Raw genomic sequence first — 23,034 nt, 5'->3', positions numbered from 1 at the left:
GTTTGGCGACATCATCGTGACCTGAGCAATAATAATACAGATCAATGGAAAAGATCAAAGCGATTTCTTATTTAGTCAGCTTTACCATTGTTAACAGCTATTTGAAAAGGTACACGATTCGCATTATTTTTAATACTAGTATTGGCTTCTTTACGGATGAGAAGTTCAGCGACACTCCTATGACCTAAAAAATAATTTAGATGGATGAAAAAAATCGAATTATTCTTCTTTTAGTAAAGACAAGTATCTAATTATTACCATTCTGAGCAGCTGAATGAAGAGGTGTGTTTTTTGCAGTATTTTCACTATTAACATTGGCTCCTTTACTAATGAGAAATTCGGCAACATTCTTGCGACCTGAAAAATAATTTTGACCGATAAATAAGATCAAATTAATCTTCTATTAGTAGAGACAAGTATCCAATTATTACCATTCTGAGCAGCTAAATGAAGAGGTGTGTCTTTCGCAGTATTTTCACTATTAACATTGGCTCCTTTACTAATGAGAAATTTGGCAACATTCTTGCGACCTGAAAAATAATTTTGACCGATAAATAAGATCAAATTAGTCTTCTATTAGTAAAGACAAGTATCCAATTATTACCATTCAGAGCAGCTAAATGAAGAGGTGTATTATTCCAATGATTTTTCATTTCATAATTACCTCCTTTACTGAGTAGAAGTTCAGCAACATTCTTATGACCTGAAAAATAATTTTGACCGATAAATAAGATCAAATCAGTCTTCTATTAGTAAAGTCAAGTATCCAATTATTACCGTCCTCAGCAGCTAAATGAAGAGGTGTGTTTTTTGCAGTATTTTCACTATTAACATTGGCTCCTTTACTAATGAGAAATTCGGCAACATTCTTGCGACCTGAAAAATAAGATCAAATTAATCTTCTATTAGTAAAGACAAGTAACCAATTATTACCATTCTGAGCAGCTAAATGAAGAGGTGTATTATTCCAATGATTTTTCATTTCATAATTACCTCCTTTACTGAGTAGAAGTTCAACGACATTCTTATGACCTGAAAAATAATTTTGATCGATAAATAAGATCAAATCAATCTTTTATCTAGTGAAAATAACTCATAAAATCTCGTAGACAGCATTTTTAAGGTGTAGAAACGTATATGAACACCATTCCGGAGCACAGCAATCGTGTAATCGACGATTCCACACCAAGTGTAACAAAAAGTGGATTGGACCTCTCCGGTTGCGCTCAAACTTGGTGTATAAACTTGCTATGGCCAAAAACTCGCAGTGCCAAAAGAATTAGATAATGGATGAGGCTACAAAAAATTCTCCTACGACCACCCTATCCGGGCCCATCCAGGCTCAGAAAAGTGGGTTCAAAGTATAAAAAGTGAAAAAAGTCAGATAGAAATTTTTTTTCGTTTTTTTTTGCTTAAAAGTCAGCCCACCTCGAGTTCTTCAATTAACCGAAGAGAATTTACTACTTCCACCCTGTACTTTTTTCAGAATAAAATTCTGGGAGGTCAAGATTTGCCATTTGTTCATGGTTTTTCGACTATATAATTTTATTCACACCGAATAGGTGATCTGACGGTGGTAATGTGTTCCGATGGAATGCTCAGCAGACTCTAGAGAATCGAAAAATATCAATTGGGGCTTCCCTTCCCTTTGGAAAGGCAGGGTAGGCTCGAAAATTCGAAAAATTACCAAAAATCACTATTTTACAGCAATAACAGGGCAGAAACCCACTTTTACCACAAAACCACGATAATATTCGGAAAATTCGCAAAAAAGCCTAGTTAGAACATTCCAACTACATAAAACCGCCTCTTCTGTCCCAAATCGAGGTCGATAGTTCAAAAAATCGTGCTCCTACAAGTATTCAATCATTTTTAACTGCTTCTAAGGCACAAACGCAGGTGCGGTGTGTTTCTAAAATGTAGCACCTGGTCTCTAGTTTTATTTGGCATATAACAGGTTTCACTTATATGGCACAGAATTGGCATTGGGGAGGTAATATTGACGAAAAAGGGTGAAAAAATCGCACAATCACACAACAACTGCCCAAATCATGGCAGTGCACCTACTTTTTGACCAAAATCGATTGCATTTTTGAATTCCCCGTCAAAAAGTAGTTCGAGAAGGATCGGTCTAAAATCTGTTTTAAACTTTACCATCACTTACTTGGTTTTGAAAATTTATACCACACTTTTCATAGTGTAAAAATCTCAGAAAAGTGCTATAGTCATTTTTTCGCAAAATGTCGGCCACGCTAATTTTTCATCAGGTGGGGAAGGTCACCCTAATTTTTTAGCTTTGCGAGTTTTTGGCCATAGCAAGTTTATACACCAAGTTTGAGCGAAATCGGAGAGATCAAATCCACTTTTTGTTACACTTGGTGTGGAATCGTCGTAATATGTAAGCTATGTGTACTGTACACGATTTATGGTGTGGCTGAAAAACCCTAAATCATTTACACATAGCTTACACATTACACGATTGCTGTGCTCGGGAATGGTGTCACGAGAAGTATTCAAAATTACCAATGAGAGCAGCTGAATGAAGAGGTGTCGTATGGAGATTATCCTCACTATCAACAATGGCTCCTTTACGGATGAGAAGTTCAGCAACATTCTTGTGACCTGAGAAATAACACAGATCGATGAAAAAAGAGATCAATTCAATCTTTTATTCAATCAAAATCAATATTCAACATTACCATGGAAAGCGGCATAATGAAGAGGTGTCTTCTTCGAATTATTTTCAATATCAACTTCGGCTCCATTGTCGATGAGTTTTTGAGCTTCCTTCGTATTACCTGAAAAAAAATTGCAGACCAATGAAGTAGATTGAACAAAGCATTTTTTAAAACATAAATACTCGAAATTACCAGTCAGAGCAGCTTTATGCAGAGGTGCTTCTCCATTTATGTCCTTTTCGTTTACTTAAAGTTGAAAAAATAGAAGATCAGTGAAGTGAATCGGAAGAAAATATTGCGTAAAGTGACGCAGTTTGCTGTGTGAGTGAAACTTGATAAAGGAATGGAGCTTCAATCTTACCGTTTCTCCCAGATGGTGCTCCACTCACATCCACGATCAGAAACTGTGGAAATGAAACAAAGTGATTAAATTGGAATGGAACAATGGATGAGATTGTAATGGTTTTCAACTGTTTTTCATTCGAGTAAAAGTTTCCGATGGACATTATTTTTGAAGTGGAAGATTTTTTTCAATTGAAAAACTTTAAAAAGGACATTTTTACTTTTCCATACACACCGTGTCAAGGGAAAGTATAGGTATTTGTCCCGAAAACTTTTTCACAAAATTAGCTTAGATCATCATAAAAACTCATGAAACGCGTAGAAAATACATTTTTGAGACAATTTTCCTTTCGTGTGCCGTCGTGTGCCGTCATTAGCTTGAGATTATCTAGGTGATGTTTGCGCTCAATATCAGTTGTCAAATTTAAAACGAATAGGAGAGTTGGACGAATACCTCCCATACAAAATTATCGAAAATTTGACTGAAATTACTGATTTTTTGACAATTTTGTATGGGAGGTACTCGTAAATCGAATCCAATTGGCTTCAAACTTTCTGAGGTTTCATTTTTTGGAGAAAAAATAATATTCTGAATGTTTCACGTTGATCGAATTTTCACAGGTTTGGTTTTTGGTCCTCAATTTTTGTCGAATTTTCCTCTAAACAATTTTTGTATCCTTATTTTTTCGCCAAAAAATGAAATCTCCGAAAGTTTGATGCCCATCAGAATCGATTTATAGGTACCTCCCATACAGAAATTGTCGAAATTTCGACTAAAATAACCAATTTTTCACTTAAAGTATGTCTTTTTTTCCAAAATATGGAAGAAAAAGTACGGACAAAAGTACGGAAAAGTACGGGATTACGAATGTAATTCTTTTTATTTCATTAATGAAATGAGTTTCGAAAAAATTATCACAAATTGTCCACAAAAAGAATCAAATGTAAAAGATTCGATTCAAAAATTACAAGTGAAAAAAATTACAAGCAAAATTAAAATTACAAATTTCAGACTAAAATTTTCGTCTCACCTCCGATACCACCAAGCCAACGAGCAGCAGCGTGGAAGATCTTTGACCCAGCATTTTTTCAGCTTCGAACTATCAAAAGTGTACTGTAAACGTGTCAATTGAAGAAAATTGACGAAATGTTTGATTGACAAACGAATCGAGCGCATCTTCTTATATATTTTTCAAGTATGGTCACATCAGCAATACATTAATGATATTAGTTAATCCCAACAAAGTGCGCTGTATATGAAAAATATTCAGCAATGAATGCTCTAACGACATCTATACGGTATAGTTTGGAAGTATAAGTAAATGCTTTCGTCATAAGGTTTACCCAAATGTTGGAAATGGCATTTGTCAGATATGACATTTTAAACGTCATTCATAATTCAAGTCAGTGATCTTTCCATAGGGACAAAAGCAATGCAAACTGAACTCTGAACGGTTTCGGATTTGCTGAATATATTACCATTCCGCTTCACTGTGTTGGTTAATCCACATACAAAGGCAATTCTAATGAAAGCTCACAAAATATTATCACACACATTTTTCAAGAAAACAATGTCAAACAATTGGTGGAATTATAATTCCACCTGTGCACGTGTGGATAATTTTGCATTCCACATCATATGGATCGCATCAAAAATGCTAGATGTTTACATTCAGTCCTTCACTACCTTTACTATGGTTTGAAAAATAATGCAATTAGATCATGAACATTAAACTGCAAATTCAATGTAAATATTCAAAAAGTAAATATTTTTCACCCTTGAAGTGTTGAGTGGTGTACAATTGACAAAGCTATCTGAATATGGATATCTCAACAAAATCCGTCGTACAGAAAGCAGTTGTGTAGCCGTGCTGTTTGCACATCGGACTTTTTCGCATACACATCGTCCGTTCATCGTGTTTCTTATGTGCCGAACGCTCTCTAGTAATTCATTCCATCACTGTAGCCATGCTTCGTACGGAACTCGGCTTTGAGCGTTCGGCGCATACATACCGCATACACGCGTGTGTCTGTGTGCTGATTTCGTTTGTATGAAACACGATGAACGACGATGTGTATGCGAAAAAGTCCGATGTGCAAACAGCACGGCCGCACAACTGCTTTCTGTGCGACGGATTTTGTTGAGATGTTTACATCTTCGAGGTATGCATAGAACACATTCGTTTTCAACCGTCGCTTACATGCTGAATGATTAAACGATATGACTCATACCATTGTGTTACATTCAGGCTCACGTACCATGGTTGCGTTGGTTTGTTCATGAACAATTGCAATTGCAATAGCTACAGTATTAGTCAATGCAAGAATGTACGGAATCGTATTTACTTTTCATCACTGAATAAATTAAAAACGCTGGCATTGGCACAAATCTACGCATTCCCTAAAAAATCTTAAGCGAACCTTATACGAAACCATAGCCGTACTTAGTAGCACTTTCCATATACATATAGACAGCTTTCGGTGGTGGCCCGTCTTACCCGATGGCCCGTCTTAGACGACTCTTCCTTACTCAAGGACGTAGCCAAGATTTCGGCAACAACACTATACCAAGTATTTCGGCAACAAAACTCGCTTCATCCAAAATATTTTGCATAATTTTGTCTGCTTTTTCGTGGTGTAACGAAATAAGAATTCTTTTCTATTTACCGCACACTGAAATAGATCAACACTTTTGGAAGACACGTAAGTGTCCTCGATTTTTAGCAAAAAATTTCTGTAAAAATAGCTATTCTATGAAGTTTTCAACGGAATCGTCCTCGATTTTTAGCGTAATTTTCTTTGAAAATAGCTGTTTTATGCAATTTGTATCAAAACCTAAGAGACTTGAAACGTAATTGTCCTGGGATTTTTAAGAATAGCATTTTTTTTATTGACAAATCATTTTGAAAATTGAGGACCTATACAAATACACTTGCCACCCCCTGCCTCCCTTGGCTACGCTCATGCCTAATAATAAACAACAGTAACAAGATGATGTATCTGTAAACAACGCGAATCGAAACCTTAACCTTTTGAAATAGTTGAAATGCGCTCGTGCATGTGACACGCACTTCAAATGAAACACACAAAATGGCGTTTGGATTCGACTGCTGCAAAAACCCACATCCTATTCAATATATAAATAAATACACGGTTGAAGCGACCGAGAACGGCATTCAGGTCTGAGAATTCGGTGATGTATAATCTGACGGTGGGAAAGTGCACACTGCACAGTGCACACTCTTCCGTTGATTGTGCGGAGTTTTTGTGCCTTTTCCACATCCAAACCACCGGTAAGATATACACACGTGCCATTGAATCGTGAAATTGAATCATTCTGTGCGCTTTAGACGCACATATACGGCAAAACGTAGAATATTGAGTTGTTTATTCCCATTTGTATGGTTGATTCCGAAGAAAAACCACATTCAGCCAAACATTTTGTGAAGTACGAACAGTTGTGCTTTGAAGTGAGTTATGAATATGAAAGAAGATTTCAAGAATTGCGGTTTATACGACGAGCCAAAGAGAGCTTTTTATGATGGCACGAGTTGTGCGGCAGCCGATATCAACCCTGACGACTGGCATGCAAGTAGCTAGAAGAAAGAGAATTTAAAGCTTATCAGATTTTCATCGGAACGCATGATGTGCGTCTTTTCCATTTCATGTTCCAAGAAAATCGTCCACGGTGAAAAAAACACATACAATTTCATTGTTTGCTTAAATCTTAAACATAAGTCGCACGCGATCAACGTGTTAAATTCATGCATCAACTTTAATTGAATGCAAAGATAAATTCCGAGCAAAGCTTTCAATAACAAAGTAATAATAATCATGACGAAGAAAATAGTGCATAACTAGTCGAAACGAAATGTTATCACGCAAAACTGATCTTAAAGCCGTTATAATGGGTAAATATTATTCGGCATGTTTTATAATTCGAATTCAAGAAATGGACAAAGTCAAAGTTGATTTGATTCTCCGAAATTAATATTCATTCAGTGCAGATCAAGTGATAGAAAATCGTTAACGGAAGAACCACAAATGTATTTCTGTAGAAAAAAAATCATCTCACAAATGAATCATTGCGACAAACAAATTCCCTCAGAATATTTTAGTTTCAAATTGCAACATGAATTTTTTTTTATATAGAGTTTACAACAAAAACTCCATATGAAAAAAAACTTTATGTTGCACTTTAAAACTAAAATATTCTGAGGGAATTTGTTTGTCGCAATGGTTCAAATGTTCTCTCATCGTTTTCTCTCCTATATTGGATAAAATTTATTTCCTTGTCGCTGCGACTCACAAAATTGAATCCGCTTCAATGCACTCCAATGGAATATGACAGAGATGGTGTGTATGAAATGTAGCGGAAATTGGGTCACAATGAACTTCATCAAAATTCGCACCGCTTTTGATATTTCACAATTTTCGCATATGCTGTGATTGCTGACACAAAAGGTGTGTGTATATGAAATTTGAGCAGCAATCATTTTGCGTCATGTAAAAATATATATGTTGTTTTCTTTACCTCCGAAAATTCGACAGATTTCTGTCATTGTTTTATTTGTTACCGTGCATGAATACATAATCGACATTTCTTTTGGCGTCACCAAATCCGATTTTTTATGGGTTTCGCTTTCTATTTACTTTAACCATTTGTTATTTCGTTAACAAACAGATTCTGAACGATGATGAATGATATGTAAATTATATGTTTGCATTAAGACTGAATTTCATATCGTCGTCAAACAAATGTGTATACATACATAAAATATGTAAAGTATACGCAAATATTTTGTCGTTTCCAGGAATGAAACACGAACGCAGTTATACAGAGGTAAACAGAGTGAATGTCACAAATAATTTATTCATAACGCTTAGAGTAAAACGCATTAACCACATAACAAGAACCAGAAATAGTGGTGGAAAACAGTAGTATACACGGCAAAATCATGGGGCTTAACGATGTATTTATGTTATATCCCATCTATAACCAAGTATCGCATATCCAGTGTGTGTGTGTGATGACGATGTTCGAACTCCCTTTCTTATATTTGGGTCATTGTTTGGATTGAATAGAACAAATACCTGATGCGGAAGCAGCGATAACAATGCACAGTACCGGCCGTACAGTGTTTGGCACCGTTTATTTTTGGCATTTTTGTGTTAACTCCAGTGGATAATTCAGACAATTTTTTTTTTCTCGGTTGCTGTTGCTATTGAACACACGTAAGCCACAGCAGCAAACAAGAAAAATGACTTCTTTTCACTTTCAGCCTTTTGACTGTTTTGTCAGCTGAGAAGAATGATGCCACCACATGCACGCACACATATATATGCTCAGTCCAGGCCATTTATACACAACAACCGCCATTTGTTTGTATTTTGCTATTTTGAGATATATATATTCCCACCAATGCCTAGGTCGTAAATATTTCATTGCCCGTTCATTATGAGCAGCACACATAGTTTTGCCAGCAAATATAAACTATGAGAAGAGTAAACACACGGTGGGTCTTACGGTATAATCAATTGCGTGCGATATTTTGAATAAAGTAAATTCAAATATTCTCTGTGTTTGAAACACAAACAAAAGGCAAGCCACAAATGGATGTTGAAACTGGCCACAAAAACCGAGCACCACTTGACAGTTTCAACCGCATGGATAGACTTTTCCAGTTGAGCCAATTCTCAGTCTTGCATGAAAGTAGTTTCGTTCAAAGTCGTTCTACCCTCCTAACATTTCCGAAAGGTTCAGGTGAATTTCACGCACTAATTCATTTGAAATATTGTGCGTAAGAAGTACTTTTTCATGAAATAACAGAAAAAAAAACTTCTGCTGTGTGTGTGTGGCGACTGGCAGCTTTGTTCTCGTCTCACATGTTGGTATGGCATTCAACTTGAAACCACAGCCGCAAATCATCTCAGTTGACAAGTTGCCGGGTGATTTGCTGTATATGAATTGTTGGTATAATTCAATAAATAAACAGCTCTGCATTGACCCATTTCGAGAGTCCAATTGGACTTTCCTCATCGCATAAATAATTATGCATGAATTTCCCATCGACCACACATACACACATGGTAAGCCATAGTGCATTTGAGCTTTCAGGATGAATTTATACTTAATTTCGATTAAATTTTTCAAAATGCCAAACAATCCCGCATACATTAGAGATAGAGAAAGATATTTAATTAGTCAGTATGGGTTTGTTTGAATATTTCATTAAGTTTCCTTTCGAAATAAATTTCATCCACCATTAAACGCTTCTATCGTAACTGCTGTTCTTGAATACCGTAACTGCTGTTGGTCAGTTCAGTTGAACTCAGCCCAACTGAATTTATCTTAATTGATCAGTCTATCCATTTTATAGAAAATCAATATAGTAAACACATTCCCGTAACAAATGGCTTGGTTGTCGAAAGAAGGTGACTTTTTGTGCCCTTCACTTGGGTTTGCACCACGTCATTATCGTCGTTTGTTGGCTGACTAGCCGTCAGTCATGGCTGGCTATGAAAGGACGATTTGACGAATTTCCTTTGCCTAATGTGTTTAGTTAAGGATGATTCGCGACGGCTGAATGCTAAAATAAATGGTAAAAATATAGAAATAGCACTGACAAAATGACGATCATTTATCATCATTATTTGAACAAACAATGGAAATAAAATGTCACATCTGTAATTTCCATATATATACAATGTATGTGCCACTTTCGTCGTTGCTTGATGAGAGCTGAAGGTCTTGCGATGACCTTTTTCACATGTAAAAATGAACATAAACTGCTATATACATACACTTGCAGAATTTTTGGAAATTCATAAATAATTCAAGCGGTAAATGAGTATGTAGGTACATATGTGTGTGTGGTTTTATCGGTACAACCACATTGATGAGTCAAGCCACTGACATTGAAATCAAATTAAGCCTTCCACGAAGCTTTCATCATTACATCACAATGACAGTACACGGTGTTGTGCACTCTATATTTGATAACGATGTAAAGAAAAAACAAAGCAAAATACGACATTTACATTGAACGTCAAAACCTCAACCTCCAAATAGAGAAAAAAGTTGATGTTCAATTTTCCATGAGATACAGACCATTTTTAGCAGCATACAAAATAGAAATGGGACGATCCTCTTTTGTTTTCTTTTCTTTCTGCACAGCGCATGCTGTGGATGGAAATTTGTGTGCCACATGATGGTAGTCAAATATGGCAGACACTTGGTTACCTTGAACTAATTTCCACTCGACATCAACCTTTGGAACGGTCGAAAAATGCACACTCTGATGGTTTTGTTGGTCGATGTCGGTTAAGTACTCAAACCAAAACTTTTGGCAGATGGTAAAATATTGATTTCATTAGATTTCCGAGAGTGGTTATTTAATGGATGGCTATAAAATTCCAGTGAAAATTATCCAAAAAAAAATTCCATCAATTTTTAACGGTTGCTTTTGCATACTTTGAATCCTTAATAACATCTATGGAATTGTTTGCGTAAAATTCATAACGCACCCATTAGACGAATCGATAATAATGTGTCCGTAATTGGTGTATGCGTAACCGACATTCATTTTGAAATATTCGCATAAATTTAATGATAAATGAATTCACTTCATTACCATTTTTCATGATGATAATTTGACACTTACAAATTGAGTCAATCCTTGAAAAGTCCTTTGCGAGTATTCACAGCTGATTTATCGTTGGTCCCACATCTTGAATACCTTTGCCTGTGCATCTCTCTCTGTGTCTGAATGTGTGTTTAATTTTGTAAGTCACAGAAGCAAATCACTCTAGCTGTAGTGTAAGCGGTCGTGAGATGTTTCTGTGATTTATTGCCGCACACAAAACGCACATTAACATCAAGTTCAGCAATATGGTTATTGTGATTGCAATTGCAAAGTTAGAGAAGATGAAAAGAGGGCAAGAAAACAACATACAAGCTATATTCTTTCGTACTTGAAGTTTAGTCATATTTCACGTACGTGCAAGCATTTTTTTTTACAAATGTCAAGACGTTTTTGGTTGTTATTTTTCGACGACATTGTCGTCGTCGTCGTCGTCGTCGACAAACGGCTGAAGCATTTGTCATGTGAGACACTCGTCATCGGTCAAAACGTTTGATGACAGTAATTCACATTCGCGAAAATTCATTTTTCTCTGCAATCACACAATTTTCACGGAATCGTACTTTGAATTCTAGCGGCAACACTGAAAAGCAGCTTTCTCCAGTTGTTGCTTTTTATCTGCTATCCCATTGGCTATAACATGAGATACAAATTACATCCATTATTCCATTGTGTCACACATAATTGTTGGAACACTCGACAGGAGTGCATCATGTCACTATGACAAAACAAATTATCCAGTGTAATTAAATTGCGCTATGCCATGAACGATGCCAAGATAAACGATGCGACATCCAGCAATTATTCATAAATAGCGGTACAGTTTAATGAATAAAGAGAGAAGGCGGAATATATGCGATATCTCGATGCTTAAGCAATAAGCAATAAGGTGTGACGATTGCACAGTAGTCATTCAAATATTGGCAGAGAAGCATCGAATAAAATGGAATCGTAATTAAAACCTATGGCCTGTGGGGCGATATAAGCTATTTATATGAGACTTCTGTCTCATTTTATCATCAAAGCTTGAAAATGTGTCTACATTTCTGCGCTTCATTATGGGTTTACTGTATAATTGATGCAAAAAACCGTTTGTTGCATCGTCAGATTTTATTTGCTCATGGTCACACCAACATTGGCATCTGCGCCACAATTCCAATAAATTGTTTCTGCACTTTTTCAAACGAAATAGAATTTAATCGGATTTTCCATTTGTTCGATGATCGCTGGCCGTTTAAGCCGATTGCGAAAAAATGCATATGACATTCGTAGCGAAAATGAAAAAAAAAGTTATTAAACAATCGGGAATTAAATTGCAAAAGTGCTTCTGAATACGTAATGTGGTGGCTTTTTATATAACCGTGAGCTATTTAACTCGGTCAGAACAATTCACGGTATGATGTCCAAGTATGTGCTTTCGTTGAAAAATGTTTGCGGAAAAATAAAACACAAAAATGTCGTTCAAGAAAAATGTCGGTGCAGAGTTTCTGCTGGTGTCACCGCTGCCTGTTTGCATAGTTTCTGTAATTATTTTAACCCATTTTCCACCAACGTCCTATTTATAGGACGGAAAAATTGCCGATTTTTTAATGAGATAATTTAGAATTTCCTCCATGCTGATCAAACGGCTTGGAATTTTCAAATGCCGTTCTGCATGTGTGTTGGAAATGGTTTGAAAAAGGTTTTCCCAGATTTTCAAGGTTTTCCAACTAGCAGTTTTCCGGAAAATGCCGGAAAATTTTGAAAATTTAAAACGTGTCGGAAAATTCTGAAACTTTGGGAAAATCATATTTGGGCTCTCAGAAGTATCTCACCTGAATTTCATCAAAAAATTCGAGAAAAAAATTCCCTTGGTAGAAAATGGGTTAATATCATTTAATAGAGTTTTTTTTTCAATTTTCTGCTTCCCACAACAAGAGCATTTCAAGGCCAGAAAGTTTGTTCATGCGACACAATTGTAAGCACCAAAGAGTTGGCCATCTCTTTGCGATATTGACATCAAAGTCTTTTGTAAACCACAAAATGCAATTTTTTTAACCTCATAATGAAAATTGTGAAGTGCCTTGTGCAAACGCTGTATACTTGATTCTGACTTCCACTTCCATGTTCCGTAGAACCGCAAATCATATCGGATGCCATATTTCCTGGGATATTTGCACATGTTAATGACGTGTTCCAAGTAAATGGGAGTTTTTACTTCATTTCCCAGAACAGTAATACTTTCATCATTTATTTCCCTTTAATTTCTGTAATACAACATTTCAGACACAATTAACGAACAAAAAGAATGGCACGTGTTGATGGGCACACGACAAAAAATGTAATACGGTGAAGAGAGTTTCTTGGCTAGCCTATCTGAACGAGTTTTATTGTAGGTGCCGAAAAAAATGATTTCATTTTTGAAATTAGAAAAAAAAATCATAATTGCTTTTCACCCAGTTCTGACTACAAATCATGCGTCAAACACTCGACTTTGTGCTAACAATTTTGCTTTTATTATACCTAGTATTATACGCTCAATGCAGTATACCGGTGAATAAATGGCCAATCTGTATGTGTGCTGCTGCTGCCATTTTTTTCCTTCGCTTTCTCCACCAAAAATGCCATCAGTTGGCAGCGAGAAGAATGCACAGAGTAAATGTAATCTATCCGATTGACGTCATGCGCTGCAATCATTTTGCGACTCGTTGCCACAGATTTCAATTCGTTGGCTGTGTCAATGGCATGAAATCTGAGCATACAAAATGTGACTGCATTCTTTTTGTGTAGAATTGACAGTTGTTCATTTTTTTTTTGTCATCTTTCGCAGTGGTTTTTGGGTTTTCTGTCATACGCGTAGTTATAATTTTGGGGGACGATTACATGAATAGTCCATTCGGCACAATGAATATGACACCATAATCGATTATTGATTTTCTATGGCTGGCGTCGAACTCAATAAATAAACAATGAATGTATGAACGTATTTCGCATTTGTGAGCGGCGTGAACGCTTTTATTGATTTTTTGCTGAATAAAAAAAAACTGCGTCTATAAATTGTGTCTATACATTTTTCGAGGTTTTTGGAGGTCAACGACTTGAGTGTTGAGAGTTTGAGGTTGGTGCCAAAATAAACGGTAGATAGCACTTAAAGGCTTTTATCATCGCACCGCATCATATTCCTGTTGAGAATAGTCAAGCCAAGTATTTTGATTGCATGACAGAGATGTTTTTTTTTTTTGAAAATCACGTCAAGTTGTGCACGCAGTGTGCATGTTCAAACACAGTCTCTGTCTCCTTCACTTATTTGCTAGCTCGCTGTCTGTGTGTTTTTATTCAATTTCGCTAAACAAATAATAGTCAATCATTTGATATGGATTCAATGTTCCATCTATCAATCGTTGCTATCAGCGGGATTTATTCGACGAAAAGCGCTCGTTTTTCGTTTCAACTACATGGACTTATATACAGCCTATAGATGGATATTTTTAGCATGTTTATGCCGCCAATGCAATTGGTATATTTGCCAAATTGCTTAACGTTCACAATTCTTCAATTTAGAGCAACGAAATCGTCATGGAGTTTGCTCCCCTCGTCCGCATCTTACATCATTCCATGGTAATAAACGCAAATCAAATTACAAATTTAACTCAAATAAGACATCCAATTTAATGGCATCATTTTTTTCTTCTCTCAACGGAATACTGTATACAACAGAAATACACAATTTTACAAAAGATAAAACAAAAACAGTCAATCAAAATGGCACAGTAAAAACAACAATAACAATAACAACCGCGACAAGCAATAAGAAATAATAATAAATGGCTTTGCTACGTGTAGCGACACGAAAATTTTATGAAGCCATTAAAGTTTACCTTGTTCCGTGTACAATTTTCCATCGTTTCAGTCTACTCCTGTTATTTTCATGTTTTTTTTTCTTATCCGTTTTGCGTTGGCCAGCTACGCAACTTCCTCCGTAAAATCATTAAAAGTGGCAAGTTGCTAAATGACAAAACGTGTAGGAAGGGAGCGATAAAAATTGATGAAACAACGTGAACAACAAATGAAGCATAAAAAACGATTTTTCCTTGCTTTTTCTCTCTCTCTCTCTCTCTCCCTCCCTCTCCCTGTTGTTCTTTGGTTCTTCAGAATGATGGTTTATTTTGCTATCCCCATTCCAAAGCTAGTAACTTCCGGTCAATTTCGTTTTCAGCTGGAGTTTTCCTCCCATTTTCAACACGGATGCCAAGTGCCCTAAGCTAATTTAAGACATGTTACGCAAACAGTAACAACTTCAATAATGGCTTTTTGGTCGAAGGTCATTCGTTACAAGCACTTTTTTCCAGTAATCAACTTGTTCCGCACTTTATGTATGAATGTTCCACTTTGAGCCAAAAACCATCGGAATATTTGTTACTCGATGGTTTTGTGGTATATCCTTCAGTATATTCTCCGAAGTGGGTACAATCGTCATCTTTTTTTTCAATTTCAGCACCATTCCCTTTGTTGTCATCTCAATAAAAAGCATCTTGTGTCGTCCCATCCGCTTTACGGTTTCTTCCACAAAGCTAATTTCGAAAATATCCCATTGATTTCATTGGGTTGTATTTTTTTCCCTTGTGCTCAAGCAAGCTTTGTGACTGTTTCAGCGGAAAAATATTGGAGCAGTCGCTTTTTCATCCCCGTAATTGTATTTATTAAACATTTGTTTGGAGCAACGCAAAAAAATCAACTGCTGATTCTGAATCGGAAAAACCAGAATGAATGGGCTCTCCAACGGAATGATAAACGAAAAATCTTCGGCAAAAGTTTTTCTCCCATTTTTCGATGGCCAAAAACGATTTATTACGATGAAAGTCATGATGACATTAAACAAGTCTCATCATTTTGTGGCTGATCGAAAGTTTGATGCACCCTTCGAGCGTTCGTTTTTTTTTTGCCTAGCAAATCGGCTTACACCATCCAATTGTAATAACGACCTCAATATATAAGCTTGTTCACATCGACACAATACAGAAATGTGAACATTTCGAGCCGAATGCTTCTACTACCAAAAACCCATTTGATTTGTTTGAAATTAGTTACGCCCGCCACTGCGTATTCATTGACGTCGACTGTTGGTGGTAAAACCTAATCATAAAATTTGATTGAATGACAAAGACTTTTCTTATTGAATCATGGTAAAACGTCAATTTGCATATGATAATTTGGAACATAGCGCACACACACGCAAGCACGTAACAGTATCGCTATCGATGAACTGAACCACGCAAATGCGTAGGACATTGTTTGCGTAAACTAACATAACTAACAATCGAAAAAGGTTTGACATGTTTTTGTCTCTGTGTGTTTTGTGGCTGGATTTACAATCATAAACATCGATGCTATCGCATAACGTTTCGCAATAAATCTTGCTATTTTTCGATTGGAGCTGAAACGTTAAAGAGTGATTCATTCAGAAGCCACCAATTTCTTACACGTGCAAGAATATTCTATGTAGGAAAACCAACCACTTGAAATTCACAGCAAACATTGTTGCAATGGCTTTTGGAAATCAGATACGAACGTCATTATAGACGAATGAATCGGATAATAAAGGGAATTTTTTTTTTTATTGATGATATCCCGACCTGATATCCTCCCCCTTATTTCCTTATATTGTCTCTTTGCGTATATGTGACACATTGTTAACGTCATTCCATCTATTTTATTTCACTTAACTGTATGATCCTTTGTGAGATGCGTTTCACATGCACTTCATCTCATGGTGGTTTTGTCAAGGATAAACATTTTTCCTTTCTTTTTTCAACCAAAAGAGAATCTTAAATTGACTTGATGCAAAAAAACACGCGCACACACCACAATGCAAATATAAATGAGAGTCATATAATACAGCTCTAGTGGTAGCATGAATAGGTTAAGTGTGTGGTGTCAACGTTGATGGCTTTTATTGTGTACGTTGTTTTTTTTCTTCTTGTGTCTCCCAGCAGTTGCATAGTGTGCACTAACAATATAAATGCTGGAAAATATTTTCTGGGCGAAATGAGCGAGAAGGAAAACACCGTTTGGATTGACAAACATTTTTATGCTGAGCCGTTTTTTCCATTTCACTACACACTCAAAAGCAGACTGTCATATTTTTCGCTCGAGGTGTTTCATTTTTTTTAACCAGCTTTTGATTTTGATGCGCTTTTCCATCCATAAAATGGAATTGATGGTTTTTTAAACCATAAAATGGAATTGAGAGCGTGATGAGTGCAATTTCACTGAACATGATAGACGTCATGGCAATTTCACAGCTCGAAATATTTTCATCTCACAAAAGGTTTCATTTTATTCATTTTTTTTTATTCGGTTGCAGAGCAATGTTCTATTAAATTTTCAACGGAAATAAAAAGCTTTTTTGTTACTGCTTCGCTCTGATATTGGCAATTGCACATTTCAAAGTGCAATTCTACGTTTGAGTTTTTCTATGGATTTTCCATTAAAAAAAAACGTTGTAACATGTAATAAAACACGTAAACATGCATTTGTCAATGTTGACATTTTTACCATTTCGATTTGCTGGGAGGATCATAATTGAAATAACTTTTCACGGTAGCTAGGGATGATTTGAAGTACACCAATCATGCCATTCATTTTAATTGATTTGCTGTGACATGGTTTTAATCAGCATTGAAATTATTTGCTGAAATAAAATTTCGTCATGAATAAAAAAAAATTTGATAAAAAATTTGATGCTTTTCCCAGTTCACAATAATTTCAACTGGATCCTGATTTAATGGCACTTTAATTCTGGTACTTTAAAAAAAAAGTCAAATGATTCAGCTTTCTGTCAAATGATTGTGGAATTGTTTTCCAATAATTCATCGAGGGAATTGAATAGCAATTGGTGCTTTCAGTGCGTCATTTTATTCCGATTGTGCACTCTCCCACTCGTTTCTGTTGTGATTTTATCCGTCCAAATTTTCAGAATTCACTGCACTGACACAAAAAATGAACCATTTGATAATAAAATCAATCTCATAAAAGTATTCTTGTTGAATCAATTACATTTTTTTTCGGTCTTATATTGAAATGCAATCGAATTTTTTCTGAATCCCAACATTTTTCATCCATTATTTAATTGATAGCATAATAAACTCATTGAAATCGGATACTGTTCATTTTGTTCTCTTTATATATTTTTGTAATATGATGGAATCGTTTCTCCATACTCTCATTCCAGCTGATAACAACAACTCGATCATTGGTACTGTGTGCGGAATCACGAAGAGAAATGGAAGATTGGTTGACTGCCTTAAAAGCCGCTTCATTGCGTGAATACTACGAACCCGGACTGACTGAGACACAAGATTTTTTGAATAATCATCATCATTGGTACGGATTCATTGAAATTCCACTTAATTTAATTCATTCAAAAGCTACGAACAAATACATAAATATTGAATTTCATGCAATTTGCAGGTATATTTATATTTATCATCGACCTACTTATTGCAATGTGTGCCGAGATTTAAGTGAGTCATTTTTAATGATGCCATTTCGAAAATTAAAGCAAATGAATAAATATACAAGATATTTTTTTGGTCAAAAAGAGCAAAAATTTTCCTTTCGAATTGTGTAAATATTAAAATCGGTACAAAATTATGATATTCATTGCAGTTACATCACACGGGCTATCATGTGAAGTTTGCAAGTGCAAAGCACATAAAAGATGTGCAGCAAAAGCGATAGCTAATTGGTAAGTAAAATATGGTAAGGAAGCCATATGAATGTGCAAAATACATAATTATCTCTTGTATATTCCACAATCAGTAAATGGACTACGCTGGCAACTGTTGGTCGTGAAATCATTGAGGATGTAGATGGCAACATCATTATGCCGCATCAGTGGATGGAAGGCAATTTGCCAGTGTCATCAACATGCATGATTTGTAAAAAGACCTGCGGTTCGGTGTTACGATTGCAAGATTGGCGCTGCTTGTGGTGTCGCGCAACAGTTCACACAGCATGCCGGCCGTTTGTTAAACAACGATGCCCGTTGGGTTCGGCACAGTTATCAGTCATTCCACCGACGTCCGTTCATTCGATTGGCATCGATGAAGCTTGGGATGTTGTCAAACCAAATGGAAGCTATTCGCCACTACTTGTGTTTGTTAATTCGAAATCGGGTGACAATCAAGGTGTGAAATTTTTGCGCCGTTTCAAACAGATTTTAAATCCTGCTCAAGTGTTTGATTTGGTTTCGGCGGGTCCAGGCCTTGGCTTGCGACTTTTTCGCCATTTCGAACCATTCCGAATACTTGTGTGCTCGGGCGATGGCTCGGTCGGTTGGGTGCTAAGCGAAATCGATCGCATGGATTTGATTGTAAGTTTTTTTCTCACTTATTTTGCATCCACAGAAATTTGAAATTAAAAAAAAACGAAAAAGTAAACAAATCAATCATTTTAGAAAAAGTGCCAGTTGGCTGTGCTACCGTTGGGCACTGGAAATGATTTGGCCCGTGTACTCGGCTGGGGTAGTTCGTGTGATGATGATGCACATCTACCACAGATACTGGAACGATACGAAAAAGCCAGCACAAAAATGTTGGATCGGTAAGTCAGGCATAATCCGATTCGAGTGGGGGAAGAGAAAAAAAAGTGCAACGTAACAGGTTGATAATTACAATTTGAAGGTGGAGCATTATGGTGTTTGAAAAGGAAATTGAATCGGCCACACCGAATCCAGCTGAGCGACCGCGACGCATGTCAACCATTTCAAATCCATCGGAATCGATTTTACTCGATTTCGTTGACACAGTCAACAGTCATTTATCACAAATCGTTGACACTGATGATTTCAACATGGTTATCTATTCAGCGAAGCACCTTTGCGATACCATTTACAAGCTGCTATCCAGAGTCATGGGCAACAATCTAACCGATGACCAAATGCAAGTAAAGTGTGATTTATTGCGGTGAGTCTCCAATAAAATTCGCATAAATATACTTGTATGTACTATTTATGTCTCGTCAAATGCAGGGAGTGTAACTCCGAGGAGGAGGAATGGTGAGGAGGTGAATGAGGAGGAGGAGTGCGCTGAGGAGGTTCCTCCTCCTCATTCACCTCCTCACCATTCCTCCTCCTCGGAGTTACACTCCCTGGTCAAATGAAAACTAATCATTATTTGTTGTTTGTTGTTTGTGGTTTGTTGAAATGTATTTTGAAAATCAATTTCCGTTGTACTCAACAGAGAGAAATTGGATATGTTGTTGGAGACGCTGAAAGAGGAGAATTTGACGGGTCAATCGAATGGTGAATTGGCACGCATACTGGATGATATGCTACAGCAAAATCAGAGTTTTGGCGAAATTCCAAAATCATCATCGGCCAACGGCACCATCACACCGCCGCCCGTCGTGACATCCGAACGTCGGATTTCGTTTAGTTTTAAAGGAAGCAATGTTAAGACTGAAAAAGATAAATACAACTCGAAAGAACGGCGCAACAGCCGCTATTTCGTTCGAAATGGTGACAAAGAAGCAATACAAACGCGGGCAAATAGCTTAAAACTAGCAATCAACACTGTGATGGAACATTCCGGTAATTCAAACTTATTGATTGGATTAATTCAGGCTTTGTTATGCGCTAAATCCATCACGCTGAATAAATTCATGCGATAGATTTGCGGTGAACGAGGTCTGTTGCTCTTCACTACCGCTTAGCGATGCGTTCACTGCAAAGCATGAACGTTCATGCGTGAACAAGTGAAGAACAACAGACTTCGATCACCGCAAAGCGAGCGCATTACATTTATCGCATAAATCAATCGCATGAATTTATTCAGCGTGATGGATTTAGCGCATAACAAAGCCTGGATTAATTTATTTTTAATGAAGATTTCCTCTTATAACGGATTCATCTTATTTCATGAGATTAATCAGATGAATCTAATGTTAATAACAGCCTTGTATTACGATAACGTATTTTTAACGTTCATAAGATACGATGTTATCAATATTATATACTATATAGTATAGTAGCACCTTATTGATATATTATCGTACGCAAATCTGTAGGTCTGTATGATCATAAGCCACGGCATGGTTCACGCAAACATAGTTTAGCTGCTTTGAATATACCCGCAAATATAATATCGACCACTGATTCACTAACAACAACTCCCCCTCCATCGATCATTGAACCACAATCAACCACATCCTATCAATCTCATTCAAATGCAGAAGAAACCACAATCGTTTCGAATTTATCCCCGTTACCAGATCAACGTCGCAGCTCAATGGACGAGTACTTCTTTAGCTCGTTGAATTTGCCCGTACCAAAACAATTTGCAGACGCTGCAAGTCGACGAAGCTCCGGTGTGGAGCCCATTCAAGAGGAGGAAGGCAACGGACATTACATTGTAAGCGACACCAAATACAACATCGAATCGGAATATAATTATGATGTCGGCTATTTGTGTGGTGACGATGCAAATTGTGGATCGGCTGTCCCGTACGAAGTATACGAACGGAATTTACTACGGTCAGCAACCATGCAACAATGCTCAACCATCTATGAGCGGGATAAAAGCGAAGAGTCAATTGCAACGATTAAACACGTGTCACAAAACACAATCACACACACACTGCAAGTGCCCAGCATTTCAATGTCTGACGTCGATATGATGGAACGGAATCCAATCATCGAAACCAATATTTCGGTGGATAATGTGTACATCAGCGAAAATATGACCATCATCGATACCGATCACGTGGTGAGTTTCATCCCATAGAATAACTATGTATCTTTACAATTGCCAAAGATTAGTTTGGAGCCTGATGTGAATTTCTCTTTTGATTAGGAACAATCAATTTCCGATGAGAATGTTGCTGAAGCCAGTGATATTCTATCAGCGATTAGTAACGAAGAATGCAGCGTCACATCCGAAATTCTTGACAAAAATTCATCCGGAACTTCACAAATACACGCCGCTGAAATCATTCAGGTAATTGAAATGGTAGAATATTTTGTTATCCTAAAGCTTGAATTCTGTATGTGACATTTCCTCTCTATGCGCGAAAAAAAACCCAAAATGGAACAGAACTTAGAATCAGATCGATTGGGCCACATTGATTCACCGGAAGATGATGAATTGACAAGCGATGTGACAGAGCCATTCCATGGTGAGAGTCTCCTTGAGGATATTAGTTCCGTATTGAGTCCAGATCTACTGGGATTGATTCAAGACATCACCATAACCGAAGATACGACAACAATTTGCGGAGATAAACCACCGCGTCGCAAACTATCATCGAAGAAGAAAGTGACAGCTGTCAGTACAACGTACCAAACAAATGAACCGTTGGTCGAACGAGAAGATAGTCTCGAAAATTCCAACGAAAATCCACTTCAATTCGGTTTTGAGAACATCGTTTTCGAGATGGATAATCGGTGCGATGACCAGAAAGCACGTGAACCAATTCGTTACTGTAGTCTGGCTCAATTTGTCGAAGGCAACGATATCGCGCGCAGAAGCTTCAAGGTAAGCCTTCCAACCTTCAAACTTATTTTTTCGTCTTAAAAAGAAACTTTTTAAATCCAAATTGATGATTGAATTTCACGAACAAGTTTTTCCCCCATTTGCTTCATTTTTATTTTCTTTGTTTTTATTTTTGTTCTTCTCTCTCGGTCGATGCGAATACCGCAAACATTTCCAAACTGATTTGTTCACACCACGTTAGAGATACGTTTCTTTTTTTTTCTATTCGTTTATAAACAAAGAAAAAACACTTATCAACATTTCAATTATGCTACTTAACACTTAGTGCATTTGCTCTTTTGGTTTATTGGATTTTTGATTCTATCTTTCCTTCCTTTCCTTTCGTTTCGTTTCGTTTCGATTCGTTTCGTTTCGTTTGCGAATGTTATTACTGCTGTAAACAATGAGAGTCGAAGTTAAAAAAAAACAGATTCGAAATCAATCACATTGTTTGAATTCTTTTCTTGTTTTGGAACATCTAAATCTTCTTCTAATACTTCTTCCATTTCTTTTTTTTTCTTTCTCTTTTGCTTCTTGAATTGCCCATTCCACATGTAATTTTTGATTGTGTGCATTCTTCTTTTGTGTATTTTGTGAAACCAAAAAAAAAAAAACATCGTGCGCTTTAATTTCGATTAAATCCAAAAAAAAAAAAACAACAATAAATCTTTTCACCTTTTCCAAAATATCACCACCGACACATTGATCTTACTTAATTTTACTTTGTAAAAAAAACTCTGCGACATTGCAATCAACTGACTGACACACTGACGATGCGTTCACTCTCACTTCCCTCTTAAAATCAAATATGACCAAAACAACAAAAATTTTAAACCAAAAAAAAAAACAAAACCAAATCAC

At 36.5% G+C, this 23,034-nt stretch overlaps 1 protein-coding gene across 3 annotated transcripts in view; it reads left to right on the top strand.

The window, feature by feature from the left end:
* The window catches only part of LOC129566205 (diacylglycerol kinase eta), a 105,748-nt gene that overhangs the window by 71,512 nt on the left and 11,202 nt on the right, over positions 1-23,034 (top strand). For all 3 annotated transcript variants that reach the window (XM_055441949.1, XM_055441939.1, XM_055441960.1), the window contains 10 exons: positions 17,874-18,025; positions 18,113-18,165; positions 18,311-18,389; positions 18,464-19,016; positions 19,101-19,246; positions 19,327-19,608; positions 19,885-20,234; positions 20,711-21,408; positions 21,496-21,639; positions 21,736-22,176. In XM_055441949.1, the coding sequence (XP_055297924.1) occupies positions 17,874-18,025; positions 18,113-18,165; positions 18,311-18,389; positions 18,464-19,016; positions 19,101-19,246; positions 19,327-19,608; positions 19,885-20,234; positions 20,711-21,408; positions 21,496-21,639; positions 21,736-22,176 (2,898 nt within the window). The remainder of the gene's footprint in view (positions 1-17,873; positions 18,026-18,112; positions 18,166-18,310; positions 18,390-18,463; positions 19,017-19,100; positions 19,247-19,326; positions 19,609-19,884; positions 20,235-20,710; positions 21,409-21,495; positions 21,640-21,735; positions 22,177-23,034) is intronic.

Source organism: Sitodiplosis mosellana, unplaced genomic scaffold (genome assembly GCF_009176505.1).
Source record: "Sitodiplosis mosellana isolate CC-2019 unplaced genomic scaffold, AAFC_SMos_1.0 Smas_scaffold_1, whole genome shotgun sequence".
Lineage (NCBI taxonomy): Eukaryota > Metazoa > Arthropoda > Insecta > Diptera > Cecidomyiidae > Sitodiplosis > Sitodiplosis mosellana.
Note: the sequence above shows the minus strand (reverse complement) of the source record. Positions and strands in the feature narration are given on the sequence as shown.